Here is a 21,186-nt window from a genome sequence, read left to right on the forward strand (position 1 = left end):
AATGAACACTGTTATGACGCTTATTCTACAGATGAGGAAACTGAGGCTCTCTATTATTATTCAATTATCCCACAAACTTTATATTAAACACCAAACAGAAGGGGAACAGCAAGTACAGAGAATGAATCCTCTCTTCTCAGGAAGCCAATATTCTCAGTTAAAGTCTCCAGGAGCCCTAGTTTCCGTCTGGCTCCCGAGATCCCCCCTCTAACAAAGCTCCACACCGGGACATCACATGAGGATGTGCCTGGGTCACCTCAGGTACTTTGAGGTCATTCCCGGACACTCTACGTCAGAGCCACAAAACACTGAAGTCATCGACGCCCAGGACGCCCCTTTCGCGTGGAAGGAGGAGGAGGACAGGAATAAGGCTAGCAATGGGGGAGTGGGAGCTCCAGCTGGAGCTCACGATCCCCGGTCCGCCCCCAAACCCCGGAGTGTAGTCTCTGCCAGCAGCACTCAGGACCCTGGATGGAAGGTGCCATTGGCCTAAAAAGGGGAGACTTTGCTGGCTCCCCCTCTCCCCGCCTACCCACCTCCTCTATGGCTGGTGGAGCTTTCCGTTGCCATGGCTCCGCCTACAACAAACTAGGGCCGGCGGCAACTTGTGAGCGTGGGCCAGGTAAGTGTCTAGCTCCCTCAGCCTTCCTCGGAGAGCTCCGGGGCGCTCCCGTGGGCCCCTCCCGTGGGCTCTGCGTAACTGTCCTTTCTTTGGCTGCAGTCACGGGCACAGCTGTCACGCGTGGCCTTCGGCTCGGCTCCTCTTGCAAGGATCCTCAGGCGCTGACTTGTCTGTTCCAGGTGGGTGTGTCGGGGATGGATCCTAGGATACAGATGCGGGAGGGACTGAGAGGGTCATGGAGGCTAAGCTTCTCGTTTGACAGACGGGGAAATCGAGGCACTTCGGTTAACGGGAATGCTCCCTCTGTGATTCCGGCTGAGCTTCCCTGTGAAGTAAGCCTGAGGCATTCCGGTTTTGCAGATGGAGAAACTGAGGCACAGAGCGGTGACACTTTTTAAAAGCACTTTACAATCTATGATTTTATGAGTTCAACCTCATAATTCTTGGATGAAAGCCTCGAGGATAATCATTCCCATTTCACAGAGGCCCGGGGAAGTTAAATGATTTGGCCACAGATGCTTAGGAAGTAAAGGGCAGTGATTATTTGACTCCAGCTGACTAGCGCTCTTTGACTCCTGATTACAGGGTCATTTCACAGGCTACTCAACCTGGGCTTCTTCAGCCCAGAAAAGCACTTAGTCATAACCACAGATCAAGCTTTGACACTTTGCGTTGTTATTGATCAGTTGTGTCCAATTCTTCATGACCCCATTTAGAGAGATTGGTTTGCCATTTCCTTCTCCAACTCATTTGACAAATGTGGAAACTGAGGCAAACAGGATGAAGTGACATCCAAGAAAGCATCCGGGGCTGGATTGGAACTCATTCTTCCTACCTCTAGGCCCATCACTCTTATCTATGCTCTACCTAGCTATTCCTGAAGCTGGTAGGGAAGTTATTTCATCCTGTTTGCCTCAATTTCCTCATTTGAAAAATGAACTGGGGAAGGAAATGGCAAACCATTCTGATGCCTCTGCCAAAAATTAAAAACAAAAACAAAAACAAAAACACCTCCAAATAAGTTCACAAAGGATTTTTCTCTCCTTACCCCACTTTTCCCTTGCACTTGTTTGCTTGATGATCATTTAATCAACAAGCCCCTTTAATTCGTGGAATCCCTCCTTTTCATTCCTGTAACCAGGGGCCTAATTTATCTAATTTTAAGACCTTTAAAACTCATTCCTTGCTCTCTTATGACGACACCCCAATTGTTCCTCCTGCTTCCAGATTTCTCCAATTCCACATCATTGTCCCCGGTAATTTTCTTCATATATGGGTCTGATCCAGAGCCCTTTAAGAAAACTTCAGTGATCCTCCAAATAAACTTTTGGGGTTTAAATGTTCAAATCTGATCTCAGACACTTAACACTTCCTAGCTGTGTGATGCTGGGCAACTCACTTAAATCCTAATTGCCTCAGCAAAAAAAAAAAAAAAAAAAAAAAAAAAAAAAAAAGTTTATACTTTATTTGGAGGGACACTGAAGTTTCAGGACCAGCACTCTATCTACTGCGCCATCTAGCTGCACCTAAAGTATAAACACAATAATGGCTTTCAAAATCTTTCAAAATATGAAAACCTAGTCATCACTAAATGACTCAGTGGCTGGAGCAGTGGACCTTCAATTTCAAAGACCTGAGTTCAAACCCTGCTTTAGACATTCAGACGGAACTGTATGCCTCTGTTAACCTCTGTCTGCCTCAGTTTCCTCCACCATAAAATGGTGATAGCACCTCCCAAGGCTGTTGTGAGGATCAAATGAGATAATTTTTTTTGCAAAACTCTTAGCACAGACTCTGGTACATATAAATGTTAGGTATTATTACTGTTTTCTTTCCATGTAATTATGATGAAAGTGGATTCCTTTCTCTGTCTCCTTTCTTAGCTTATCCTCTACCATCTACCATCTCCTCTCTCTCCTTACTTATATCTTTTTGTGTGCAAGAAACGAACTATATCTTTGCTTTCTCACATTCCCCTACTCCCTCCCAACCTTCAAGGCCCAGTTTGGATAACACAAACCCTGATATTTTTCCCAACACTTTCCTGCTTAGGGGTTTATTTTCCTTCTGCCATCTGGATAATGAGATTTTCAAGAACTTTAAAATCATCTAAACTGGGCCTTATATATTAGAAATGAGGAAATTCAGGCCCTGAGAATATATGACCTATTCAAGGTTGTTACATTAACAGGTAGCAACAAACTGGAGAGGATGGATTTCTTTTTTTTTAATTTTTTATAGCTTTTTATTTTCAAGGTATATGCATGGGTAATTTTCCAGCATTGACAATTGCCAAGCCTTTTGTTCCAATTTTTCCTCTCCTCCCACCCCCCCAGATGGCAGGTTGACCAATACATGTTAAATTTATTAAAGTATAAGTTAGATACAATATATGTATACATGTCCAAACAGTTATTTTGCTGTACAAAAAGAATCGGACTTTGAAATAGTGTACAATTAGCCTGTGAAGGAAATCCAAAATGCAGGTGGATAAAAATAAGGGAATTGGGAATTCCATGTAGTGGTTCATAGTCATCTCCCAGAGTTCTTTCGCTGGGTGTAGCTGGTTCAGTTCATTACCGCTCTATTGGAACTGATTTGGTTCATCTCATTGTTGAAGAGGGCCACGTCCATCAGAATTGATCGTCATATAGTATTGAAGTATATATTGTTGAAGTATATAATGATCTCCTGGTCCTGCTCATTTCACTCAGCATCAGTTCATGTAAGTCTCTCCAGGCCTTTCTGAAATCAGAGGATGAATTTCTTGAGAGTTAGGGTAAGGTTGTATATGGAGGCCTTATAGTCTAAGCCAGATAATTGTGGTCTCTTAAGCTTGAAGGGACCACACCAGGGACTTAAAGCAAGACTGGGGAAAGGAAGGAGACTAAGAGATCTAAAGTATAAGGAAGGGAGAAGTAAGAAAAAGAAAATATGAAAACCAAGGTTAGAAAAGGGAAGAAGAGAAAAAAGAGAGGGAGAAAGGGGAAAAGGAAGGAAAGGGAGAGGGAAAGGGAGGGAGAAAGGAAGGGGGAAAAGAGGAGGAGGAAAGGGAAAAGGGAGAAAAAGGAAAGGGAAGAAAGGGAAGGAAAGGAAGGAGAAAGAGAGGAAAGAGAGGGAAAAGAAGGGAAGGGAATGGAAAAGAAAGGAAAGGGAAAAAGGAAAGGAAAAAGGAAAGAATCATAAGGCAGAGACTGATTGTGCCACCAATAGTTACATAGTAAGAGAGAAGAGAAAATACAGTGGATAGAGTACTGGGCCAGAGTTAGGGTTCCAATCCAGATTCAGGTACTTCCTAGCTATATTACCATAGGCAGAACAATTTGCCTATTAACCTTGTTTGTCTTAGTTTCCTCATCTGTAAAATGAATTGGAGAAGGAAATGGCAAACCACTTCAGTATCTTTGCCAAAAAAACCCCAGATGGGGGGGTTAGGTCACAAATGGGGCCACAAAGAGTCAGATATTATCTAATGACTAAACAACAATAAAGACTTAGAAGTTTTTTTTAAGAGAAATTTTAAGCAGATCCTTATAAATCAAAACATGTAGACAGAATACCCCAAGATGCCTAAATCGCTGCAGATTGTAAATTTCTGTGACAAAACATATCACTCAGAAATTCATGGAATTGTCATCCTAAAAATGTCATATAAAGAGTTAGCACATCTCTTGGACCATAAAAATCACAGGTTCATAAACCTAGCCTAAACCTCCAAATGGATATGTGGAGGAAGAATTAGAGGGAGGGGAACCTGGAAGCCCTTGCAATAGTCCAGACACAAAGTGATGTAACCCTAAATGTGAATGGGGACAATGTGAGTGGGGAGAAGATGGAGGCATGATGTGCTGAGAAGTGAGAATTGCAACAGCTTTGGAGTGGTGGGGGTGGTTTTCTGAGGTTCAGGAAAATGTTAAAGAGGAAACAAATTATGAACCTAGATGACTCTAGGGGTGCAGGGGGTTCTCAACAGAAAAAATAGGGAACTTTGGAGAAGGGAAGAATTGAGGTAGTAGGGATGAGGCAGGATGGCATAATGGCTAGAGTTCCAGAATTGAAGTCTAGAAAACCTGGTACAAATCCCACTCCTAACACTTAACTGATCATTAGTTAAAACAATAAGCATTTATTAATCATCGATTATGTGCCAGACATTGTGCTTAGTACATAATATTACAAAGTATTAAGTAACACAAAAAATGGTTATCTTTGACTATTCCATGAGCAAGATATTCTCTCTCGAGGCTCCCAGCATACTCTCTGGCTGTCCCCCGTGCCTGAAATGCACTCTCTCATCTGCTATTGATTGCAGATCCCTCCAGTTTCCTTTTTTTTTTTTTTTTTTTTTTTTGCAGGAAGCCTTCCCTAATTGCTCTTAATTCTATTCTTATTTCCTATTTATCCTTTATATAGCTTCTTCTTACATGTTTCATTACCTAATATTTTCCCCATTAAACTGTGAGGTCCTTGAGCCAAAGAGTTTAGCATAGCACCTAGCACATAGTAGGTGCTCTTTTTTTCCTTTTTTTTTTTTTTTTTTTTCCTGAGGCAATTGGGGTTAAGTGACTTGCCCAGGACCACACAGCTAGCAAGTGTTAAGTGTGTGAGATCAAATTTGAACTCAGGTCCTTCTGACTTTAGGGCTGGTGCTCTATCCACTGTGCCATCTAGCTGCCCCCCTTTTAAAAATATTTATTTACTGAGGCAGTTGGGGTTAAGTGACTTGCCCAGGGTCACACAGCCAGGAAGTGTTAAGTGTCTGAGGCCACATTTGAATTCAGGTCCTCCTGACTTCAGGGTTGGTGCTCTATCCACTGTGCCATCTAGCTTCTCCTTAAGGTGCTTTTAATAAATGTTTATTGATTGATTGATTGATGATATGCTCCTTGGCAAACAATCCAACCTTTATGAGGCTCAGCTTCCTCATCTTTAATATGAGGATGCTTGTAAGATCTCTTCTGGCTTTAAATCTATAGTTATGATTTTATGATCTCCGTCAATCTTTTTTATCACCCTCAAGTAAGAAGAACTTTGCATGACTGTTCAGCATCCATGACAAGCCATCCAATCACTTACATAAATGTCACTCCCAAAAGGATGGTTTTGTCACCTGCCTAATGAGGCCTAAGAGAAATCTATTCATCCATATGCATTAAGTGCCTACTGTTTACTGAGCATTGTTCTAAGCGGTAAGAACATAGAACACAAACAAAACGGTGCTTGCCTTCAGGAAAATGATGTTCTTTTAGAAGAAATACATATATGTGGAGAAGTAAGCATTAAAAAATGCAGAGATACACATGACATGAATCTAATTAATATCTGATGGGCACCTGTAATTCCACGTATCAGAAACAGAACTCAGGATCTTTTTCCTGAACACTCCCTCTTCCTGTCTCACAGCAGACAGACCACACAGCAGAGAGAGTGCATTGGACCTAGAGTCATGAAGACCTGAATTCAAATTCAGCCTCAGACACTAGCTATATGCTCCAGGGCAAGTCACTTAACAGCAGTTTGCCTCAGTTTCCTCAACAGAAAAATGGGAAGAATAATGGCACCTGAGACCTTCTGGGGTGTAGTGAAGATTAAAGGAGATATGTGTAAAGCATTAACACAGTGCTTGGTAATACTTGTCAGTTATAGTTTACTCTTTGTGACTCCATGGACCTCTGTCCATGGGGTTTTCTGGGCAAAGATACCAGGGTGGTTTGCTATTTCCTTCACGAGAGTTAAGTCACAGAGCTGGAAAGTTTCTGAAGTTGGATTTGAATTCAGTTGCTCTTGATTCCAAATCTAGTGCTCTATCCAAAGTTGCTTGGCCTGGTAAATAATAGGCACTTAATAAATGTTTATTGATTGATAAGTATGGGGACACAAAGATAAACACAAAACAGACATGCAAGGAGTTTACATTAAAAAAAAAAGCAAACATATACAAAATAAATAGAAAGTGATTTGTTTAATGGGACAGGGAATTAACAGCTGAAGGGGAATGAGTATAGTTTCAGATAGGAGACTTTGAAGAAGCATAGAGATTCTAAGAGGTAGAGATGAGAAAGGAGTGCGTAACAGACACGAGGGGAAAAAACCATACAGAAGCTTGGAGACTGATAATGGAATGGAATATAAGGCTGGGGATTGGTTGACTCAATCTATCAAGTCATCCCATTTAAAGTATAAAAAGTCCTTGATTCCTTTAGAGATCCTTGAAGGCCACTGGATGAACTGATGTGATGTGCCCAGGAAGTATGTTGGTACTGATTGAAGAGACTCTACCATATCTTGTGGGGTTTGTATAAAATGAAATAACAGGCCATATAAAAATAAAAATAAAATGAATAAATAAAATAAATAAAGTAAAAATAGCAGACTTCTGAGGAGAGAGGAGAGAGGACCAAGGCAAAAAGAAGGAATCACTTGAGGAAGAGAAGAAGAATCCCAACTTCAATCATGTCCTTCTTGGCCAAAGGAGGGTATTGTGAGCTTTGGAGGAGCCATAAGATTTAGACTCTTTTTTTGGCATTAAAGAACGTGGGTCCCATTGACATATCTGGAGCAATGATCTCCAGTAGTAGCTGTATTGGAAACAACTGACAAGCCAGGTACACTGAGGAAGGGTAGTTTCATAACTCTACGAGGAGTCCAACAAAAAGCTACATTGTACCTAACGGGTATTTGTGAATACTTCACATGAAGGAGAAAAGGATTTCTAGCATCCAAGAGACCTCTGATACATGTGCTCTCTGAGCTTGAGACTACTTTTTCTTAAATCTGTATATTTTTAGGGGAGAGTGTGGCATAGACTTTTGATGGATTGATTTGTATCAACTTGTCATCACTAAACCATCATAACAATTGCCCCCTTCTAAAAGTGAATAGAGTGTAGCTGATTAATTGATATCAAATCATAATCATAGGAAGCACATCGGTGGGGGCTCATGAGTAAACAGCACCGGGGGAAAAAACAACATTCCAGCCCTTCAGTACTAGATTCTGAGGCAATAAGAAGTAGTCATTTGAGCTTTGGGGACACCGGCCTACCAGGGTAACTGGGAGTCAGGAGAGTAACTAGAGAACCTACACCTGTTACAGGATTCTGTGAGCAAACCTGTTTGACCACACTGGAGAGTTTATAAGAAATAGTATTGTGAAATAAGTCTGGAAAGATAGATTGGATCAGTTTGTAGAAGGCTTGGATGTCAGACACAGATGCTTGTGTTTGATCTACAGGTTAAGTACTTAATAAATATTTATTGCTAAAAAACAATTACTGGTATGTTACCATACTGTGGTCAATATATTTAAATTCTTTGCTCATAATTTCCTCAGTTATAAAATAGAGATAATAAAAATTACAATACTGATCTCATGGGTTTGTTAAAGGACCATTTTAGAAATTTAAAGTTTTTTTTTTTCTTTCACGACTGCCAATTATTGTAATTGTTATTTACTATTTTAAGAGGGGATCGTTTTAAGGGAAAAATATGTGAGCCAAATGGTTTGATTTAGCCACCTTAACATGAAAGGTAGGAGAGGGACAATTTTCTATTGGGGAACTTTTAAAGATGCAACTCAAATCACCAACAAAATGATTCCTTGCCATGGCTGATTTATGATATTCAAAAAAATATATATTAGAGCTAGAAAGAACAGTGCAACCATTTTAATGGAAGTCTTGGAGAATTAATCTCCAAGATAAAGTGGAAGTCTTGCTAACACTAGACTAAAGTAGCTGACTAAGTGAATGGCAAACAAATGGGAATAGGCAAGCACAAGCAGTAATAATCATAACTCACACATGTAGAGTGTTTCAGGGTTCACAAAAAGCTTTCCTTTGCAACAACCCTATAAATAGGTAGAGAATAAGCTATGATAGGGTATGTGGGAGTCAGTTAAATGGTGCAGGGAATAGCACCAGCCTTGGAGTCAGAAGGACATGAATTCAAATCCAGCCTTAGATACTTGACAAATTAGCTGTGTGACTCTGGGCAAGTATCTTAATTTCTATTACCACACACACACAAAAGAAATTATCTGTGGGTTTTTAATGTAAACAACAGATCTTGGATCTCTCTCCTTCACTTGCTATATTAATTAATTAGTCTTCTTTTTTCAAACCATTTGTCATCATGTTTACTTTGGTTCTTGTGTTTCAAGATTCTGTGGGATTGCCTTGATTTATGCCCAGCCTGTATACTAAACAGAAAAGGACCAAGTGGATTAACCATTTAAAGTCTTGGGAAAATACCCAAACGTGGGAGATTAATATTCAACAAATCACCTATTATAGAAGGGGAAGAGAAACTCAATTTGAATGGAGCCTTGGAGGGATTTTTTATTTTATTTTATTTTATTTTTTTAGGCTGGGGTTAAGTGACTTGCCCAGGGTCACACAGCCAGGAAGCGTTAAGTGTCTGAGACCACATTTGAACTCAGGTCCTCCTGAATTCAAGACTGGTGCTCTATCCACTGCGCCATCTGGCTGCCCCTCTTGGAGGGATTTGATATTATTTCAAAGATGAATTCAACATCTTTCCTTTATGGTTTAGACTCAAAGTGGTCCTCAAACTTTTAAAATAGGGGGCCAGTTCACTGTCCCTCAGACCGTGGGAGGGCCGGACTATAGTAAAAACAAAAGCTCACACTCTGTCTCTGCCCCTCAGCCCATTTGCCATAACCCAGTAGGCCACATAAACGTCCTTAGTGGGCCGCATCTGGCCCACGGGCCATAGTTTGAGAACCTCTGGTTTAGAGGTTACCATTAAGAACCAGCCCTCTTCTATCCCATCCACTGCCCATCATCTTCTCCATGATATGTAAGCTTTGAATATAAATATTTATTACAATGATCATCACTCAGTAGATTTTTTCTCTAATAACAGTGATAAATTAATAGAACTTTTTAATATGATGAATTTTTAAATGCTGTTTTCTTTTTATTAAAAGGAGCTTCTCTTATAGTGTTTTGACAATCTTGTTTTAAATGAAACAGATACATAAAGTTTCTTAATAAAGGATGTTACCCATTGAGTCTTCAGCTGAAGACTGTCTTTTAACTTCTTAACATATCCCAAACATTTGTAAAAATCAGGCTAACCCATAGCCAGTTCCAGGACAGCAGGTGAATCTGTTCCAATCAGTTTCTTGATGAAAGAAAACGAGTGCTCTTCTTCCAAGGCACCATGAAAAATCCCGACCTATAATACTATAATGATTGCCCAGCTGCGACTGTCTTCCTCGTACGCATGTGGTCTTTGTAATCAATTTGATTAGTTCTCCTGAAAATATGGCATGAGAAAGATGTACTAAATATTCATTTTTTTCTTTTTTTCCTAGTTTATTTCTGCCTTACCAACACAGAAGGTACTGGATTATTCCCAGAGGAACAGATGGCTGATTTCCGTTTTCAGAACAAAGATGAGTTAACAGAAACCATTTCAAATCTGGAAGAATTCAAGAGAGGTGGAGTCTAAAATAATTTACTAATTATAAATTGAAACAAAACATGCATATCGATAAGTGTGTAACTCGTGCTGTTGGAGAAGAGGTAGCCAATAATACTTGGACCATTTTCCAATTTTCCAAAGTAAATTATAAAGTCATAGGGATTTTAGAGGCTGTTGAGTCTGACCCCCAGACCCCCCAATTTGAAATTGAAGCATAGGAAGTTTAAGTAGCTTGTCTGGAGTCATACTCAAGTATTCCTGAATCCAAGTCCAGCACTCTGTGCCATCTATCTGCCCCCTTTAAAATTAATAAAAGGTTCTTTTAGGATGTGGTGCCCAAGTTGAGCTACATAGCAACCCTATGAGATTGATGCTCTAGGTATCATTATCCCCATTTCACAGATAAGAAAATTGATACCCCTAGTCCGGCACTCTTCTCTATTGTGCTATCTACTGGTCAATAAGGAACATAACTTTAATTCCGGCACCAGGTATTGAGTTGAATTGAGTGAATATACACTTGCCACTCAAAACTCTGAGTATTCATTCACCTCTGGACTTGGATATTGGGTAATGTAGTAATGGGGGAGGGGATTTCCCTTTCTCTGTCTGGTATTGTATTTTTATGTCAATGCTTTTAGCCAATCCATTTGGTTTTTTAAAATCATTGCAAACAAGAATTGGGTCAGGCTATCTAAGGGACAAACAGAATTTCCGGTATAATTCAGGTTAAGGTAAGAGTTTGGTCCTCAAATGCGTAGGTAATTTATAAGTTTATAAACTGGGAATTGGAAGGAACCTCAGAGATCATTTAGTTATGGCTCTTTAGTTCTATTTTTTTAAAAAGCCTTATTGATGTTGCTTTTTTAATATCATTGTTTTATCCCACTAACTCTCCTCTCTTTCCATCCTCATCCATCCCCTAGAACTTTCTCATATGACAAAGCCATTAAATCAATCCATTGGCCAGACAGATCTGTAATGCTGAAAGGGACCTTAAAACTGGATCCAAGTCCCTCATTTTACAAATAAGGAAACTGAGGCACAGGAAGATTTATTTATTTATTGCTGATGCAATTAGGGTTAAGTGACAGCTAGAAAGTGTTAAGTATCTGAGATCACATTTGAACTCAGGTTCTTTTGACTTCAGGGTTGCACCACCTAACTGCCTCTAGAAAGATTATTTTTTAAGTAAGTTTCTCAAGGTCACACAGATATTCATTACATGCCCAGAGCCCACCATTTTTCTCTTCCGTGAGACAGGAGGCAGGCTTCACTAACAATTTGAAATCAACATTTCTTTTTTTTTTTTTAATAATAGCTTTTTATTCTCAAAATATATGCAGAGATAGTTTTCATCATTCACTCTTGCAAAACCTCGTGTTCCAAATTTTTTTCCTCCTTTCCCTCACCCCTCCCCCAGATATCAAGTAATGCAAACTATGCTAAACACGTGAAATTCTTGTATATATATTTCCACAATTATCATGCTGTACAGGAAAAGTCAGATCAAAAAGGAAAAAAATGAGAAAGAAAAAGCAGGCAAACAACAACAACAAAAAAATGAAAATACTGTGTTGTAGTCCACACTCAGTTGTCATGGTCCTCTCTCTAGATGCAGATGGCTCTTTCCAATATAAGTCTATTGGAACTGGCCTGGATCACGTCCTTGTTGAAAAGAGTTGATCATCACATAATCTTGTTGTTGTGTACAATATTCTCTTAATTCTATCACATTTCAACTTGGCTTTCTTTTAAAATTTTATTATTTGTTTAGTTTTTTACATTAAAAAATATCTATGTTCCAAATACTCTCTCACTCTCCAGCCCCTCTCCCACTGAGAAGACAAGCAGTATGCTATCAATTAGACACGTGAAATCATGGAAAACATATTTCCATATTGACCATATCACCAAAAAAGCACAAAAACAAAATGAGAAAATTATTCTTCAATCTGCTCTCAGAGTTCATCAGTTCTCTCTCTGAAGGTAGATAGCATTTTCTATCATGAATCCTTTTAAAATGTCTTGGATCATAGCATTGATCAGAAGAGCTATTAACTTGGCTTTTTTGAGAATATATATTTATGAAGTGGGATGTGAGCTATTCTAACCCTAATACTAGGGTTTTTTTTTTCTTTCTGTTTCTGACCATCATTGCCCATTATAGGCCTTCAGTCAGTCTTTGCATAATAGATAGCTAGGAATGGTGAGCCATAGCCTACCTTAATCCTGGGGCTATCTCTGTATCTTCCCTATCCCCATTTTATTTAGAGACATAGGATGCCATATATTCACTGAAATCCTCTCTGGGCATCCCACACTCAAAAAGGAGAATCACAGAATATTATAGCTGGAGGAGACCTTAAAGGTAATTTAGTCCAAATCTGTCATTTGGCAGAAGAGGGAACTTAGGTCTAGGGAGAAGTAAGATCCAGATTTATCTAAGATCACAGAATTAGTAAATAACCAAGTCCAGATTTGGATCCAAGGCTTCCAATCCAGTATGTATTTTTTTCCTTCTAGATTACAATGAACACTTCAGAGTTTTGGATTTGTGTAATATGGACATGGGTACCCCTCCCCACCAGGAAAGGTCATAACCCCTTTTCAATTTATTGGACAATTTTTGAAAAATAAAAAAGCCATTATTAAAAAAAAAACTTTTTTCCATTTGCAACCTCTTTTTATACAAACCCAGATATATAGATATATAAAGAAAGTATACAAATCAAACACTGATAATAAAGCTTAATTTCATGACCTCTCAGTTATGAGACTCCGTAAAGGGTCACAACCCACAGTGTCACAAGCTTTGGCTCGTCCACAGCCAGTACATGTAAGAAGAAGAATTTGAACACAGGTTATGTGTAATGTTGTTTCTCTAAATTGTAATGTTCTCTGGGAGCAGGTTTCTTAGGGAGCTTCTGGAGGCAGCCTTCCTTTCAGTTCTGTTCAATAATCCCAAAATATAGCCAGGAGTTAAAGTCCAGATCCTTTATTTTCTCCTTCAAGTCTTGTCTCCTCCACTTGGGGCTCAGCTAGTTTTCTGGAGGCCTTTCTCTCTCTTTGGTTCCCGGAGAACTCTTGTCCAAATGTCTCCAGCCAGAATGAAGGTTGAAGTTGGAATGAATCTGACTCTCCCTCCAAGAGTGTGGGATTATGGGTTTCCCAGAAGTCAATCCTAGTTGTGAATCTCCCATGGTCCTCTTCTGAAGTTCTCTCCTTGACTGAATCCTGACTCTGCATCCCCTCCCAGAGAGTGGGCTTTTATATTCTCTCTAAAGATGTGGGCCAATGAGCGAACTCCTTTAAAAATGTAAACTCCTTTAAAGGTATGAACTAAGTACCTTGTAAGAATCCTAACAGGTATGTCCAGTTGCAAAACCTGACTTTGATCCACTCTCTTTCCATGAAGAGACTAAGCTGTCTCTCCTCAGAAATGTTTAATAAAAATATGTCCACGTATTTTTATTTTGCAAGTTGAGTGAATAAACAATATTTATTCATGAATGCCGGCAGTGGAAAAGGTTTTTCTTATGCTATCTGCCCAAATCATCAGTGGATTGGCAGACCTGTCTAACAGAAACCACTTCTAAGTGTATGTATTTTATTAGTCCGCAGCAGCTGTGTAATGATGGGAGAGAGCATTTGTCTCTTTCCATTCCCATGCGGAAAATGGCACTCATTTGTACCTGGAGACAAGGGATTTTTATCATACACAGAGATGAAGCTTTTAAAATGTCATTTCTTTGAGATTTTAGCATTCTGATCTGTCAATCTTCTTCCACCTCCCAAAATGCCATATTGCCATATTTCCTTCCCCCATGTCAGAAGTGACTTCCCTCTCCTTGATGCTTTTCCTTCCTGGGATGGATTAATTCATCAGCCACCTCCACCATGAAGCCTTCCATTTTCTATCCAATCTTTTAATCTCACAGGGTACTTTCTTTGATCTCTCCTATGTATTTAATTTGTTTTATAAACTATTTGTGGACACATCCTCTCCCAACCAGTGAATTGTAAATTTCATAATTGATCTCTCATAGGGTACTTTCTTTGATCTCTCCTGTGTACTTAATTTGTTTTAAAATTTGTTGTATAAACTATCTCCCAATCAGTGAATTGTATATTTCATAATTTAAATATGAGCACCCATCTTCTGGCACAGAGCTCTGCATGCAGTAGGCACTTAATATATGTCTGTTAAATAAGATTAGATACTGGAATTTCATATTTTAATAAACTTTCATTTCTAAAAACAGATGGATTTGGTGAGTTACAGAGTGAGAATGAAAGAAATATTTCCAAAGAGAAGGTTGACAAGAATGCCTCCTTTGACTTTGGATGGTAATTGCTTATCTTTTAATTACTGTTGTTGTTGTTGTTACAGTGTACCAGAAACATGCTGGAGTCAGCTTGCTAGTTATTGAATTTTCAGAGGGAGCATTTATACCTTGGGCAGCTAGGTGACATATTGAATAAAATACGGTCAGGAACCTGGCTTCAGACACTTAGTAGACAATAGACAAATCACATCATCCTGTTTGTTTCAATTTATTTGTACAATGAGCTGGAGAAGAGAATGGCAAACCACTCCAGTGTCTCTACCAAGAAAATTCCAAATGAAGATATAAACAGTTTGATCCAAATAAACCACAACAAACATTTACATCTTGGAAATCAGCATTCATTACAGATTAGAGCTTTATTTACTATTTTGTTGATTGCCTAGACTTAAGAAAATGAGGAGAAAATGTCAATAATTCAGTTGAAATTAAAGCTGGTTGTAAAATATTTAACAACACAACACTCAAAATTTTTTTTTGGGGGTAGAGAATTTGATTTGGTTTATGATATTCTGAAGATCATGGAATATAACATTATCTAATAACATTAACCTGGGCATTCTTTGATTAATTATTGATTTTTATGGGGAAGGAAAAGTGTTAGATTTGAAATCAGAAAGACCTGGATTCAATCCTTTTCCTAATTCTTGTTGTGTGACCATGCATATAAATCTTACAGCTTCTCTGAGCCTCCTACTCTTAGCTGTAAAATTAGGATAGCTGTAGCACCTTCTTCAAAGGACGGTTGTGAGACTGAAATGAGGTAGTGTGTGTAAAGAACTAGGTAAACTTTTTGCACGTTTTATGTAAAATGTCTTTATGATTATAATTATTCACTTTGGACTCATCAACTAAGAGCCTGCTCCTTTGGTAAAGGAAATATTATACTTATTTAGGGATAATAAAAATAATGCCATTTGAGTTTGTATAGTATTCATATCTTTTATTTTATTTGAATTTCACAGTGACTGGGAGATATCTAAAGGAGGGCTTTATTATGTTGTTATGGTTTTTGTACAGTCCTTTATAGGACTGTCCAAATCTGGAGTGATTTGTTATTTTCTTCTCCAGCTTTTTTTACAGATGAGGAAACTGAGGCAAACATGGTTTGACTTAAACACGATTAAGTGATTTGTCCAGAGTCATGCAGCTTATAAATGTCTGAGGTCAGATTTGAACTCAAGGTGAAATTTTCCTGACTCCAGGCCTGGCACTCTATTCTCTGGGCCACCTAGCTACCCTAGACTTTATTATATCTATTTTCTAAGGGAAGAAACTGAGATTTAGAGAAAGATTAGTGAGGGGACATGACTAAAATTCACATTTCCTGATTCCTCTTCCGTTACTAATGTATTCTATTATTTTCTCTGAAGCTAAGTTCATTTTTTTAATGATACTATAAGTGACAAATGAATTATGGGAAGGGAGGATTTTACTTATGATATAGTCTAATGATCAAATCTGATGTTATAGATTCTTCTCTGATATAATCTTTTCTAGAAGTAGAAATGCATTAGGGTGGAAGAGGGTTGTAGAGTTTGGGATGTTTGAAAAACACTGCCCTTCTCCTGCTTCACAAGTACCTGATGATAAATTAATCCATGGGGATTTAGCCAATGGACATCCCTGACTAGAGAATTCATTGGTTCATGGTTTTTAGAGGTAGAGGGGAGTTCTAAGATCTCCCTTTTAGTTTATGGATGAGAAAATGGAAGCCAAGAACAGGAATGGTTTGCTCCAGGGCCCACAGGCAGCAAATGAAAGATTCATAATTTGATTTCCTTCTCAAGCATGTGAATCTCCAACATCACTAACATGCCCATCTTATTGCTCATAACTGAAGGTATTTTTCTTTCATTTTAAGGAAATATAAGAAAAAGAAGTCACCAAGCCACAGGAAGAAAAAAATGACTTACAAAGACAGAGTTCGCACATTACGCTTGCGAAGAAATATGAGCAACCTGGATAAAATACATGATGAAAAAGAAATTCTTTCTTATGAAAAACCAAGTGAGTATGTTTTAGCGGGGGTGGGGAAACTTAAGGAAGGAACTGAACTGGAAAAGTCTGCCCTGAGCACCCAGAAGGCTTTGGAGGACTCAACTCCATCTGTCTTTCTTAGCAATGTCCCAATGGGAACAGTCAGTGTGTAGGGATGAGAGAATATTGCAAGATTTTTTTCCTGTAGAGTTTCAGCTACAAGTTCCCAAGGAATGATGAATTCCTGTTGTGACACATTCCTCTGAGGGATAGGAGATGACTTTGGGGAAGTAATAATAAGTTTGTAGAATTGTGGATCTGATCTTCTTCTTCTTCTTCTTCTTCTTGTTCTTCTTCTTCTTGTTCTTCTTCTTCTTGTTCTTCTTCTTCTTGTTCTTCTTCTTCTTCTTCTTCTTCTTCTTCTTCTTCTTCTCCTTCTTCTTCTTCTCCTTCTTCTTCTTCTTCTTCTTCTTCTTCTTCTTCTTCTTCTTCTTCTTCTTCTTCTTCTCCTTCTTCTTCTTCTTCTTCTTCTTCTTCTTCTTCTTCTTCTTCTTCTTCTTCTTCTTCTTCTTCTCCTTCTTCTTCTCCTTCTTCTTCTTCTCCTTCTTCTTCTTCTCCTTCTTCTTCTTCTCCTTCTTCTTCTTCTTCTTCTTCTTCTTCTTCTTCTTCTTCTTCTTCTTCTTCTTCTTCTTCTTCTTCTTCTTCTTCTTCTTCTTCTCCTTCTTCTTCTTCTCCTTCTTCTTCTCCTTCTTCTTCCTCTCCTCCTTCTTCCTCCTCTACTTCCTCCTCTTCTTCCTCCTCCTCTTCTTCTTCTCCCTGTCTCTCTCTGTCTCTCTCTGTGTCTCTCTGTCTCTCTCTGTCTCTCTCCTCTCTCTCTCCTCTCTCTGTCTCTGTGTCTTTCTCTCCTCTTTGTCTTTCTCTCCTCTCTCTCTCTCTCTCTCCTCTTTGTCTTTCTCTCCTCTCTCTCTCTCTCTCTCTCTCTCTCTCTCTCTCTCTCTCTCTCTCTCTCTCTCTCTCTCTCTGTCTCTCTGTCTCTCTCTCTTTCTTCTCTCTCTCCCTCCCCCCCTCTCTCTTTCCCTGTTTTTTTGTGTTGCATATATAAGCTCCATAACATAGTTCCTTTTTGCTCCTCCCCTCATACTCCCCCATCCTACCACATATACCTTTTTCTTACATCCATTCCTCAAACTGGAAGAAATTTCTGCTTATCAGGCGACCTCTAAAATAAGAAAGATAAGATACAGCCTCCAACCCCCTTCCCAGCAACCCAAAGCTCAATTTGTTTAAACCTTTCCCTCCTTGTCATATTCAGAAGGTCTAATTAGTCCATTAAGAATAGTATAAAGGGATGCTGAGTACTGATCGTTGCTAGGGATACGTGCCTGGAGACAAAAAAATCCCTAGTACAGCAATGATTAGGGGGGCTCTGAAGAAGCTGCTCCATGGGTTGCGTTGGTGGGGATTGATTCTTTGATATTTCCCTGGGAATCATGAAGCAAATGACTTGAAAGTGATACTAGCGTACAAACCTCAAAGAAGGTGTTAAAATTTTATTTCTAAATCAGCAAGTGAAAAGGAGTGACTGGAAAGATCAAGCTCGTTCTCTCTAGTTTGGCAGGACTCTAAGAACCCCCTCCACACGCATGCTCTGGGGTGATAAGACACATAAAAGAGAGTTTCTGGGCCATGCAGCTCTGGGATGAGTTTTTCTCTCTGTAATTGTATGATTCAGGATCCCCCTTGTCCATAGTACCCAGAGGGGCCAAGAGATCAAGGAAGGGGGAAAGAAAGGAGAGGGGAGAAGGGAGGGAGGGAGGGAAGGAAGGAAGGAAGGAAGGAAGGAAGGAAGGAAGGAAGGAAGGAAGGAAGGAAGGAAGGAAGGAAGGAAGGAAGAAAAAGAGGGAAGGAAAGAGGGAGGGAGGGAGAGAATGAGGGAGGAAGGGAGCAAGAGAAGAAGAAAAGGAGGGAAGGAAGGAGGAAGGAAGGAAGGAGGAAAGGAAAGGGAGGGAGGAATAGAAGGAAGGAAAGGGAGGGAGGAATAGAAGGAAGGAAGGAAAGAAAGGAGAGAGGGAGGAAGGGAGGAAGGAGGAAGGGAGGGAGAAGGAAAGGAAGGAAAAAAGAAAGGAAAGAGAGAAAGGAAGGAAGGGGGAAGGAAGAAGTCTTTATTTATCTAGCATCTATGTGTGCTTATCACTATATTAAGTGCTTAGGATAGTCATTTGATGAAGGAAATGAAGGAAGAAGGGAAAGAGAAAGGAGAAGGAAGAAGAGAGAAAGAATGGAAGGAGCACTTCTTATGTACTTAATTCTGTGCTAAATGCTAGGGATAACCATGTGATGAAAGGGAGGAAGGGAAAAAGGGAGGAAGAAAGAAGAAGAAAGGAAGAAAGGAAGGAAGAAAGAAAATATTTATTTAGCACCTACTATGTCTTCACCGTTGTGTTTAGTGATGGACTTAGAAAAAAAAAGCCAGACAAGTTTCTGTTCTCAAGGAGCTCACATTCTAATGGGGGGAGCACAATTCTTATAAAAGGATGCTGCTGAAAGATGGAAAGGGAGAATGGTGTTCAACATGCAGTAGTAGAGCAGAGGGTGATACGTCTCCTTCAGTGTCATTTCCATTGATAAAACCACACCCTTTCCTGACTTTGGACTACTTGAGAGTACCAAGGTCTTTGGTGGTATGAGCCCTTTCTTTCATGTCTTTGGTAGCCATGATTTCTGAGGGTGCAGGGGCTGCCACAGCTGCAGAGGCACCAGCCATGGTCAGGTCTGATGTCATGGTGATGTCCCCAAAGACAATCCTAATTTCGTGTATGATACATGAACATACAAAAGAGTGAGGGAAACTCTATAATTCCTAGCACTCTGAAGGACACATCCCTTTTAGGGAAGTTTTAGTGTTTCCAAACTATCTGGACTGCTTCCTGATGTCATCTGAATCATGTCAGATGGAGATTCTGGGGAAGACCTTGTGAGCCAACCAGCACAATCAATCATACAGCCCCCTGGGAGGGGTTGAGTGTTTGGGCCATTAGAGAGAACAATGAGATGACAGGCAGGAGCAATCTATAATCTGATTTGCCTGAGTACCCCTAGCTTCACACAAAGTGCATAGAGAGGTCGAGAAAGACCTGAATTTGGGGCAGCCCTGAAGTCAGGAGGACCTGAGTTCAATCCGGATGCAGACATTTAACATTTCCTAGCTGTGTGACCCTGGGCAAGTCACTTAACCCCAATTGCCTCAGCAAAAATAAATAAATAGATAGATAGATAGATAGATAGATAGATAGATAGATAAATAGATAGACAGATAAACAAACAAACAAATAAATAAATAATTGGACAGATAAATAAATAAATAGATAGATAAATATACATACATACATACATAAATACATACATAAACAAACAAACAAACAAATAAAAAGAAAGACCTGAATTCAAATCTGTTTCTGACACCTTACTGTCTATGTGACCCTGAGCAAGTCAGTTAACATCTCCTATAGGTAAATCTCTCCAAGATGGTAGAAGAGTTTGTAAACTGCAGTGGTAGAGGGATACTCCTCTTTGGAAGTTCCAGACATCACTAAAATCCCAGTTCTGAGACAAAAAAAGCCAAAACTAAGACCAAACACCCAATTTCAGGCCCAGCTGCCACCATTTCTCCCCTGTCCCACTCCTCCCATGTGCAAGTAGAAGTGGCCCCCTCCCTCCCCTTCCTCCCTTCCTGAGTCCTCTCTTTCCAGAAGAGGAAGAAGACCACACATCTCGCTAAAACCTTTTCTTCCATTCCAGGGAGGATCTAGATGCATGTTTGCAGCGGATAGAGTCGATTCAGAAACAGAAAGCCCAAGTGGAGGCTGAAATACAGATGGAGAAAGAGGCCCACAACAGGTGCGTAGAGCTGCCTGCCCTCCCTGGGAAGGAGTCAGGGGTGCCGAGGATACTCCAAACAGCAGCTTGTTCTTTCTGCAGGAAATGCACAATAGCATCCAAAGAAATAAAACACAGATTTATCTGCACATATGTGTATTGCAGAGACATGTCTGTACCACACGTGCATTTTCCCTTTGTGTATGTTCACATGTGCGCATATGAACATGCAGATGTACATATATCCACAGTGGGTCTTCTTGGGGTACATGCATGTGCCTGGATGCATGTGTGTTCACACACAGTCTGTGCATGTATGTGCAAGCATGTATATGTACATATGTGCTTTGTGTCTGCACAGTTTGTGTACATAATGTGTATGGCTGATAACTTAGTTGGTTCTTTTTGGGGGGGACTATGGGATTATCATGAGACCCCCTGGCCCCCAAAATAGCTGGAGCATGGCCGTTCCCAGGAGGTGTAATGGGAATGGATCTCATCCTTATGATAACCATTTCTCTACAGAAAGAACAAGTGCACCTGGATGGGGAATTTTAATTTAGCAGGGCAGCTTGGGATCATGGGAAAAACCCCAAACCTGGATCAAGAAGGTCAAGATCCCAGATTTCCAAACAATTGATTTATGAATCTACTTTTTTTTTGGATTGTACTTTAATATTCATATGAATATACTTTTAAATGAGAACCAGTTCCCAAGAGGGTATTCTCTTGATGAGAAAAGAGTAGAACAATACTATTCAATTGAGAGAAGGTCCCTGCCCTCTCTGACCACCCATTTCCAAGGCTGTAAAACAAAGGGGGTAGATTAGCTGATTGCAAAGATACCTTTATTTCTGATGTTCTGTGACTGTGTAAAGGGATGGTACAGTACAGTAGGTGTCTTTTCTGG

General features: G+C 39.7%; 1 protein-coding gene and 1 long non-coding RNA gene across 3 annotated transcripts in view; both read left to right on the forward strand.

The window, feature by feature from the left end:
• The first annotated feature begins 566 nt into the window (after positions 1 to 566).
• Positions 567 to 16,419, forward strand: LOC141560004 (uncharacterized). Its single transcript, XR_012487609.1, has 5 exons — positions 567 to 622; positions 722 to 801; positions 9,962 to 10,087; positions 14,337 to 14,421; positions 16,285 to 16,419. It is a non-coding gene; the product is annotated as an uncharacterized LOC141560004 (long non-coding RNA).
• A 3,781-nt stretch (positions 16,420 to 20,200) lies between these two features.
• CFAP74 (cilia and flagella associated protein 74) overlaps positions 20,201 to 21,186 on the forward strand; it is a 149,378-nt gene continuing 148,392 nt past the window's right edge. For both annotated transcript variants that reach the window (XM_074306519.1, XM_074306521.1), the window contains exon 1: positions 20,201 to 20,297. In XM_074306519.1, coding sequence (XP_074162620.1) covers positions 20,275 to 20,297 — 23 coding nt within the window. In that variant the 5' untranslated portion in view covers positions 20,201 to 20,274. The remainder of the gene's footprint in view (positions 20,298 to 21,186) is intronic.

Source organism: Sminthopsis crassicaudata, chromosome 3 (assembly GCF_048593235.1).
Source record: "Sminthopsis crassicaudata isolate SCR6 chromosome 3, ASM4859323v1, whole genome shotgun sequence".
NCBI lineage: Eukaryota > Metazoa > Chordata > Mammalia > Dasyuromorphia > Dasyuridae > Sminthopsis > Sminthopsis crassicaudata.